We start from the raw sequence: 10,657 nt of genomic DNA, 5'->3' as shown, positions 1-10,657 counted from the left end.
GGTGGGGAACCTTGGCTTCCTCCATCACTGGAGCAAGCAAGCCTCCTGCTCGCTTCAACTGCGTGGCTGCCAGCCGCCATCTTGGTTGGCAGTTAATTTGCATATCGCCCTAATTAGCCAATGGGAAGCATAGCGAAGGTATGGTCAATCACCCTTTTGTCTTTTATTAGATAGGATTATTTCAAAGTGGCTACCTACAAATTATTCTATCCAATTTTGTATTCGTGAATGTAGGGTATGCAGTTATTGTCCTATAAAACAAAAAAACAAAAAACAAAAAAACCCCACCAACTCAGTCACTTTAAACAATAACATTTAAAAGGAAATTCTCATGAGTCTCTGGTTCATCAGGTCAGTTGTGGTGACTTTGGCTTGTTCCTCTGATCTTGACTGGGCTCTCAAGCATTGGCTGGGGGCTGACTGGTCTAGGATGGTCTCTGCTGAGACAACTCAGCTCTCCTCCACAGGATTTGTATCCTCCAGTAGACCAGCTGGAGCCTGTTCTCATGGCAGTGACAGTGTCCCAAGAGTGGTAGGAAGCACACAAGACCTCTGTAGGGATCAGCCTCAGCTCTGCATAGAGTAGATCAGAGAAGGGTAGAAAATGGACCTGGAGGTGGACAAGGAGAAAATAACTATCACCATGCCAATGTGTTCTTCAAAGTTCTTTATAAAAAATTTGAAAATGTCACTGACAAATATTTTCCATGGAATACCTAATGGGCCTTACGGATGCATTGATCAACAGTTTAGAATATTTTATTTAAACAGCTATGACTGTACCAATAAGAGTTTTCATCCAATCCATGTTTTTCCATGTTGTTAATAAGGGTTCAAATTTGACGCTTCAATTAAGAAATCATCTGTAGTTTCCTGAACATAGGAATGATCATCACTGCATTATTTATAACAACAAAATACTGGAACAAATGCAGGGCTGAATAATTTAATATGGTAATCCACATTATAAGTTATTCCATGTGGTTTTTAAATTTTAAATAATTGATGAAATGGGAAAATGCTCACAATTTAATTTTAATGATGAAGTGTTAAGATACACAGTGAAGCACAATATATACAAAATTACAGACATCATATTTTATACCCAATATAGAAATATTTTGAAATCATAGAAAGAAATAAAAATATACTTATTATCTTTAGATGGCAAAATTATATTGATTTTGATTTTTATCTTAACATTTTTAGATATTTTCCAGATTTTCTACAATAAACATACATAACAGCATGTCAGAAAAAAAATAAACATACATTTAATATTTTTGTATTTTGTAATTTTCCTTGGAATTAAAATAAAGCTCACATTTCCCTCTACTTGGAAAATTGTGCATTTGTCCGCCAATCTGATATTTTCTGAAATGTTATGAACAGTTATAATTAGAAAGGAGAGTATAGTAGCTAGAATTTAATAAGCATTTCAAAAGCATAGTAGTTAGATTTTAATAAGTATTTCATCAACATTTTCATCTTAAAAATATTTCCTGCAGTCACACGAATGCATGTTTTCTTTTTCTATTGAATGCCAAAAAGAAACAGGACTTTATTATTATCTTGGAGCAATATTAAATTTCTATTCTAGAACCAGTAAAAAGGAGGAAGTCTGTGGGACAGAATGGGAAAGCAGGAGGAAAATATCTCCATTGATGCTTCATTGGTTATATCATGTGACTGAGATAACTATATCTATTTTGACACCGATTATTTCTTTATAGCCTTTGAATTCTTACTAATGCTGAAAATCATATGTCATGAGGTTATATTTAAGCCATCTGGAATACTTAAATGAATACATTCGGATGCTAGAATAAAGCCTCTGAAAACACAACAGGTAACTCTTTTCCTGCAAAGGATGTAGGATGTGAAGGTGAGTAAATCACCGACCAGACACAGTGTCTACCAGAGCCATTGTGGTAATGTTGTCCACAAATTCTCTGATTCTCCTCCCACTGAGAAGTGGAGTCTCTACCCCTCCTCGTAAATGTAAGTGGATTCTATAGGGTAGAGTATAGCAGAAGTGACACTGCGCCAGTTTCCAGGTTTCAGCCTTAAGTGACTGGCAGCTTCTAATTCCTGATTCTTGGAAAACTCATTCCAGGAAGCCACCTGCCAGGCTTTGAGAAGCCTAAACCACCTGGAGTATTCATACCTGTAGGCCCCAGCTGACAGCCCAGCTGAGCTCAGCCAACTGTGAGCATCAATGCAGACATGTGAGTGAGCCTTTTTGGAAATCGGCCAGTCACATCTTCAGGTGACCCCAGGCTCAGCCACTATGACTCCAGTTATATGAAAGACCCCCAGGAAGATTCATGCAGCTGAGCTCAGACAACCCCCAGAACCATGAAACATAATAAATTGCTGTTTTAAGACACTAAGTTTTAATGGTTTGTTGATTACTAACCAAAAAACTAGAACATTAGCCATTTGCTGGTATAGTACTTGAGATAAAATGTGAAAATACAGAAAATAGATGGTGACATAAGATCTCTGTAAAACTATCTTTCAAGCAGAATGGAGACATATACTCTGTAATTAATCAGAGAAACCAAGAACAAATAAAAGGAAAGCTCAAGATAGCATTTCACATTTGGAGTATGTTTATGGCACTTTACAGTTTACCATAACCTTGAGGAATATGAATTATTATCATCATTATTTTTTATACTTTTCCTCCCTCCCTCCCTCCCATTTCCAAGTTGTTTTCACTCCACTAAACCTCAGAAGGAGCCTCATTCATCTTCATATTCTCCCCATGCCATTTATAGTACATGAAATACTAAAGAATGCTGCTCAAACAGGTCCCCATTTGGAGAAGTCTGGTAGGCAATCTTAAAGGTGAAAGGATAAACCTTGGCAGGGTGTTATCCACAGAAGCCCACATTTTTTCTGCTTGATCAGAAATGATCAATACACTTGGGAACAGTTTTTGTTGTTGTTTTAGAAACAGTTTTTATTATGTATTTTTTAAAGCCATGACAATAAAAATATTAGATGTGTAAACCTTTTTTATACTCATCACCAATTTTAAGACTTTTCTAGAGTGTTTTATAACTCTGTTTTGCTTCTAGGTATTCCAAAGTTGATCACATCTGATATGATTAAAGAAGGTGCTGCTGTAATTGATGTGGGTATCAACTATGTCCACGACCCAGTAACAGAAAAGATAAAATTAGTTGGAGATGTGGACTTTGAAGGTAATAAATTATATCATTCTTGGTAAGTAAAGGTAAAGAAAGATTGTATTCTTCATGTTTTGATAGTAGAAAGAGAAAGTTTCTATTTGATGGCGGCAATATTATTAATCAGTGTGACTCTTTCCTCTGAGGGCAGCATGGTGAATAAGAGCGAAGTGCAGTTGGAGCTTATCAAACCGCACACTGTTGCCCTCCTAGGCTGTCATAGGCTCCCTGCATGGATGGAGCTCCCAGTCCAGTAACCTGGCTCTCCAAGGGAACATGTGTGTCTGTCTGTGTATGCGTGTGTTATGTGTACCTGTTGATCTCTTGAGGAAATGACCTCATTTCTTTATTTCACTTTTCATGCTCAGTCACTGATGTCAGATAGCAATAATTTATTTGAATGTCAACTTGAAAGAATGAGAATATATTTCAAGTCTTGACCCTATTTCCTATTTTTCTTACACTGTCATTCTGCTTCTTGATAACATTACAGTTACCCTGTGTTGATTATAAAAATCGCCACACACTTGTGATGCACCAGATGGCATAGACAGCACATGATAACAGGCTTGAGGCAAGAAAAGCTGGGATGTTTTCAGTTCATAACCTTGACTGTGCTTGTGGGATAAACTTACCCAGCAGTTCACCACATCTTATAAGACCCTTCTCTTATATGATAATGTGTTGGTCTCACATCATTTCCATGCATTCTTATGATTAGCTAAGAATATTTTTTTGCTCATGAGGATATTCTGAAAATATTTTAAAATGAGCATTTGGGGGTGAGTGCATATGCTTAGTGCACTTCAGCTGGCAAACTACTCCTCTTGGTAGAATCTATTAAATTCAATTGCAGTTGTGTATCAAAGTATATAATGAAATAAAAAAAGAAATGGCAATGAGAAACAAGCCATGAAATGGTCAGGAAAGAGCATTTGTCTGGGACTCTGAAGAGGTGCTTTTAGACCTGGTATTCTAACCCACTAACTTTGCAACCTCTCTGGACATCGGCGTTATTATCAGTTAAATGATAGAATGGCTCCTTCTAGTCCTAATGCTTGGTATATACTGTCCATTCAACAGAGTGCTACCAAATGATTGTGTAAAACCCCATAAACTTTTGTAAGGTCAAATATTTCTGATCCTAATATAAAGTACACCCATCTGATTGAAAAATCTCACTCTTGCTACATTGCTTGTTCATGGAGCTAGAGGCCTAAGGAAGACCTGCACTTAGTAAAGAAGACCTTGCCATGTGGACCATGACTCAGCCACCCAGAGGAGCAGGCAAGTGGTAGGTTTTGACATGTCGTTCTTGATGTTGTTCTTCAGGACTTAACCTGAGGTGAGGGCTGATCCCTTGGCTGAGAAGGAGGAACTTTTAACTTGGGTTGTGACACAAAACTAATAAGGTAGCATTTGGCTGCTAATTGCCACAGGGAAAGTGTGGCTGCCTTGTGAGTATTGGTAAAAGTTTCACTAGAACTATAGCCAAGATCAACAAAACGGATGTAGATAAAATCAAGTGCTGAAGGAAATTGTCCTTGCTGAAATCTTTGGCTTACTAATAAAGGAAACAGGACAACTGACGTCAAGTAGATTACTTTGATGAGAATAATTTTTTAAAGAGTAATTTCATCAATGACCTATTAGAGGAATATTAAAAGTATGTAAATAATTGCAAATTTAATGATTTATAAAACCAGGAATCATTTTATCTATTTTATTTCTAAGAAAATTCAGATGCCTATTTGTAATCTTCATTATTAGATGTGTTGGCCTCAGTTTTGAATCACTCTCTCAAAAGAGTGATATTTTATAAAGCTTGTATTAACTATAGTTCTTGACAAAAGGAAACATAAAAATACCTTTTTTTCTTTTTAACTGTAATGTCAGGTTTGTGTTTTGGTGTAGGTATTATTTTCTCTAGAGCACATCTTTCTTCATCTACATAGGTTTCCTGTTCTCAATTTTCCTCTGCTTCACTCTCTTCTTCCTTCTTTTATTTTTCTCCTCCTTCTGAGCCCAGAATAGAATAGAATAACATTAATTATTAATTTTTTATGAACCCCATAAGGTGGGTGTTATCACTATCCCTAGTTTATAGAGGCACACAGACCCTGAGCATCTTGCCTGAGATGACATAGTCATGTAGCACCATTTGTTCACATGACTTTATAAAGCTTGTATTAACTATAGTTCTTGACAAAAGAAAACATAAAAATACATAGGTTCACAGCCAGACTCTTGCAATTTCTACCCTCTATTGTAGGAGAGGGGAAACTTTTTTCTGTCAAGGGCCATTGGGATATTTATAACATCACTCGAGGACCATACAAAATTATAAACTTAAAAATGAGCCTGCTATACTGGTATTTGGTCAAACATTAAATTAACTCACCCCTAATGCCTTGGCAGGGCCAGGCCAAATGATTTCACAGGCCTTATATGGCCCATGGGCCAGACATTCCCCACCCCTGCTACATCTCCACTATTTTGTACTTTACATGGTTAATGCATAAAGTCACTTTTTAATTTAACCCCCAGGATATGTATATATCAAGTTTCAAGTGTGCTTGGACAGTGCTTTGGTGTATAGCAGTCCTCAGTTTGCTTGGTTCTTGTGTGCAGAGATTTCAGTTACCAAGATCTACATAACACCAGTCTCCTAACAAAGACGTTTGAATTTTAGTGGTATCCTATCTAATAAAGAGGAAGTATGCTAATTGACCCTCACACCATCACAAAGATGGTGGCACCCACAGCCAAAAAGGAGGGAATATGCTAATTGACTGCCCTTCCCTCAAAGATGGCGGCGCCCAGAGCCACAAGATGGCTGGCAGGAGAAGGCAGTTGTGGGCAATCAGGCCACCAAGAGAGGGCAGTTAGGGGCAACCAGGCCTGCAGGGGAGGGCAGTTGGGGGGGACCAGGCCATCAGAGGAGGCCAATTGGAGGCAATCGGGCGGGCAGTTGGGGGCAATCAAGCCATCAGGGGAGCAGTTAGGTGTGGATCAGGCTGGCAGGGGAGTGGTTAGGGGGTGATCAGGCTGGCAGGCGGAAGCAGTTAGGGGCAATCAGGCAGACAGGCAGGCGAGCGGTTGGGAGCCAACAGTCCTGGATTGTTAGAGGGATGTCTGACTGCCAGTTTAGGCCTAACTGACAACCAGACATCCCCCGAGGGGTCCAAGATTGGAGAGGGTGCAGGCTGGGCTGAGGGACACCCCCCACCCCAGGTGCACAAATTTCATGCACCAGGCCTCTAGTGTTAACTATAATTGCATAAAGTGCAAACTTCACTGCTAGGTCCTCAGTCCAAAAAGTATTATGTAAATATCAAATGTGGGTTGTGACCAATCATGTCACAAGTTTCTAAGTGTGTTGGTGATTGACTCTGGCACATTCAGTTCAGATAATAAAGTGCACAGCTCTGTTGACTCGTTGTCCCCCAGTGATAGACCTCATGACATTTTACAAACATAGATCATGGAAAGAGGGAATTACTAGGAAATAAATGAATAATGATGATACTGAAGGTGAAATTTGAAATAGCTGATCAGGAGATATTGACAATGTCTGCATTTGCCATTTAAAAGACTCTAAATTTACAGCTAGAGAGATTTACTGAAGGCAAACTTATGGACATGTATAGAATGTCCCAGGACAGGCTAGGGGTGAGGTTGGGATGCCAGACAGATGGGGTAGCAACAGAGGGCAGGCCAACCACAGCTGAATTGGGCCATACTAGTTGAAAGGTGGGCCATAGAGTGGGAGTCTGCTTTGAATCCAGGACCCATGGCCTTGGGAGATTGGGCTATTGCCACTGCCATAGTCCACAAAGTCCCCAGTAGTTGGGGCAGTGGTACACTAAAGAAGCCCAAGGCAAGAAGGCCTGAGTCATATTTTTAGGAACCGGGGACAAATCTACAAAAAAAGCCTTAGTTTCTATTCCAGAGCCCAGGGTTGCTCCCAAGACTTTGCATATCTCCTGATTCAATACTAAGGTTCTTGTGCGTATGCCTCCCTGAGTGGGGCAAGTTACTTGCTGTTAGAATACAGCCCATGGATGTACCCAGAGTGGAATTGCTGGATTAAATGGTAGTTGTATTTTTAATTTTTTTGTGGGAACTCCATACTGTTTCCATAGTGGCTATACCAATTTGTAATACCTCAAACAGTGCACAAGAGTCCCCTTTTCTTTACATCTTGGCTAACATTTATCCTTTGTCTTTTTGGTAGTGGGCATTCTAACAGGTGTGAGGTAATATCGCATTGTGGTTTTGATTTGCATTTTCCTGATGATTGATGATGTTGAGCATCTTTTTATGTTCCTGTTGGCCATTTGGATGCCTTCTTTGGAAAATTCTATTTGGCTTCTTGGCCCATTTTTTAATTGGATTGTTTGGTATTTTGTTATTGACTTGTGTGAGATCTTTATATATTTTGGATATTAAGCCCTTTTCCATATATGGTTTACAAACCATATTCTCCTATTCTATCAGTTGCTTTTTAATTTTGTTGTTTATTTTTGCTGTGCAGGAACCCTTTAGTTTAATGTAATCCCGCTTGTTGTTTTTTGCTTTTGTTACTTATGCTTTGGGTGACATATTCAAGAAATCATTGCCAAGACCAATGTCAATGAGCTTTTTTCCTGTTTTCTTCTAGGAGTTTTATGGTGTCTTATGTTTAAATCTTTAATCTACTTTGAATTAATTTTTGTGAGTGGTGTGAGATAGAGTGCAGTTTCATTTTTCTGCATGGGTTATCCACTTTTCCCAGCACCATTTATTGAAGGGGCTATCCTTTTCTTATTGCATATTCTTGGCTCTCTTGTCAAATATTAATTGACCCTTTATGTAGGGGGTTTATTTCTGGGCTTTCTATTCTGCTCCATTGGTCCACGTGTCTATTTTTATGCCAATACTATACTGTTTTAATTCCTGTAGCTTTGTAGTTTGAAATCAGGAAGTGTGATGTATCCAGCGTTGTTCTTTGTCTTCAGGATTGCTCTGGCTACTTTGGGTCTTTTATGGTTCCATTCAAACTTTAGGATTGTTTTTTTTCAATTTTTGTGGAAAATACCATTGGAATTTTTTATAGGGATTGCATTAAATCTATAGATGGCTTTGGGCAGTATGGACATTTTAATAGTATCACTTCTACCAATCCATGAGCATGAGCTATCTTTCCGTTATTTGTGTCTTCGATTTCTTTCATTAAAGTCATGTAATTTTCACTGTGTAAATCTTTCATTTTCTTGGTTAAATTTATTTCTAAGTATTTTATTGTATTTCATACCAATGTAAATGGGATAGTTTTCTTTATTTCATTTTCATATATTTCATTGTTATTGTACAGAAACACAACATATTCCTATATGTTGAATTTATGATCCAGCTTTCCTATTTCTTGATTAAATGGTAGTTGTATATCCTATATCCAAAGGAAATGAAAATAGAATATAGGAAAAATATCTGCACTACCATGTTTATTGCAGCCTTGTTCACAATAGCCAAGATATGGAAACACTCTTAAGTGTCCTTTGATGGATGAATGAAATAAAGAAGATATAAGATAGATAATAGATAGATAGGGAGATAGAGATAGATAAAATGGAATATTATTCAGCAATGAAAAAGAAGGAAATCCTGCCATTGGTGACAACATGCATGGACCCTGAGGGCATTATGCTTAGTGAGAGTAGCCAGAGAAAGATTAATACTGCATGGTCTTACTTATATGTGAAATCTAAAAAAGCTGAAATCATAGAAACAGAATAGAGTGGTGGTTACTAGGGCCTGGAGGTAGGTGGATTTGGGAGATGATAAATGGTATGAACCTGCAACTAGAAGATAAGTTTTGGAGATATAAAACACAGCATAATGATTGTAGTCAACAGTACTATATTATAAACTTCAAATTTGCTGAAAGACTAGATCTCAATTGTTCTCATGATAATTATGTGCCATGTTATAATTGCAATATGTAAATGTATCAAGCCAATGGGTTATACACCTTAAACTTACACAGTTTTAAGTGTTCTATCTTAATTTTAAAAACCCACACTGCACAGGATTTTAGCTTCATGCCGGGAAAGGGGGGGCAGGGATAGGGACAGAGTCTGTCTCTCCTGGTTCTCTGATTTTCAATGCCCTGTGTGCCCTTTGGGTCCTTCTGTGCGGCTCTGTGTGCCGCTACTTGCAGGGCACCCTTTCATGGACAGTGCCCTCCTGGAGCTGGCTCACCTCACCCTTTAGGCCTCAGGGGATAGAAGGATGCAGGACCAGGACCAGCTCAACTGAACAACTGGGAAGATCAGTTTTCATGATGGAGTCTGCTTGAACTTGGAGAGGGAAGTGTAGATAAAAAGGGGTGGTCCTAGAGAGGGAGGAAAAGAGGGTCCTTAGCCCAGCTTCCCTGGAAGATGAGGGGAAAAGAGAAGGCACAGACCCTGAGCTACTCTGCCTGTCTATTCTCCGTCCTACACCTCGCTCTTTTCTGAAACTGTACCAGAAACGAGACACCCCAAGCTTCGGAGGGGACACACAGCTGAGCCCACTCTTATTAGCAAATTCTTCCTGAACCATAATCCCCAGCCCAGTACAGACCCAGGGGCTTCTCTGGCCTCTCACAACACTCTTTTGCAAATAGAGTTGAGGAAGACAGTGGGAAGAGGAGGGGTTGCCCATGGCCCTCTCAGGAATCCCTAGAGGCCAGAGCAGGACTTGTGACTGGGATACTGGAAGGGGTGGGAAGATGCTGTGTGTCAGACATTGTTATAGGCACTTGGGACACAATAGTGACCTAAATAGGCAAATCCTTACCCACGGGTAGCTTACCTTCTAATTGGAGGAGACAAATAATAAATACATACCTATTAATATAATATCTTAGGCAATGTTTAGTGTTACAAAAATTAAACAAAATGAGGGGGGTTAGAAAATTGTGGAGTGAGGTTGTTTAGAAAGGGTAGTCAGGGAAGGCTCACTGCTGACCTGAACAAAATGAGGGAGAGAGACGTGTGGATATGTGGGAGAGGAGCATGCCAGGCATCTGGAACAAGTGTGAAGACCTCGAGGAGCAGCATGCGTGGTGGAGCTCAAGAGGTAGCAGCAGGGGTGCCATATCATGTGGGGCCTGTGGACCATGGAAAAGAATTTGGGTTTTTTAAGTGCAATGGAAAGCCACTAGAGGATTTTTTTGGGGAAAAATAACAGTGGACTTGTGTTTTAGCAGGATCACTGGCTACTGAATAGCAAATAGATGGTAGAGAAGTAAGGTATAGATAGGGTACCTATTAGGAGGCTATTGTAATTATCCAAATAAGAAATTACCCAAATTGAGCTTGGTAATGGATGACTGTGTTAAGATGTGGTTAGATGGTATTATAATTTAAAAGGAGAGTTAGAATGATTGGGTAAATGATTAGATATAAAAGAAAGAGAAGAATCAAGTATGACTC

The 10,657-nt window shown here is 39.1% G+C and overlaps 1 protein-coding gene across 1 annotated transcript in view; it reads left to right on the top strand.

Annotated features, from left to right (window-relative positions):
• MTHFD2L (methylenetetrahydrofolate dehydrogenase (NADP+ dependent) 2-like) overlaps positions 1-10,657 on the top strand; it is a 101,205-nt gene that overhangs the window by 77,169 nt on the left and 13,379 nt on the right. Inside the window, exon 7 of the mRNA XM_015560211.1 lies at positions 3,087-3,212. Coding sequence (XP_015415697.1) covers positions 3,087-3,212 — 126 coding nt within the window. The remainder of the gene's footprint in view (positions 1-3,086; positions 3,213-10,657) is intronic.

The sequence above is a fragment of the Myotis davidii genome, unplaced genomic scaffold (assembly GCF_000327345.1).
Source record: "Myotis davidii unplaced genomic scaffold, ASM32734v1 scaffold2675, whole genome shotgun sequence".
Taxonomy (NCBI): Eukaryota; Metazoa; Chordata; class Mammalia; order Chiroptera; family Vespertilionidae; genus Myotis; species Myotis davidii.
Note: the sequence above shows the minus strand (reverse complement) of the source record. Positions and strands in the feature narration are given on the sequence as shown.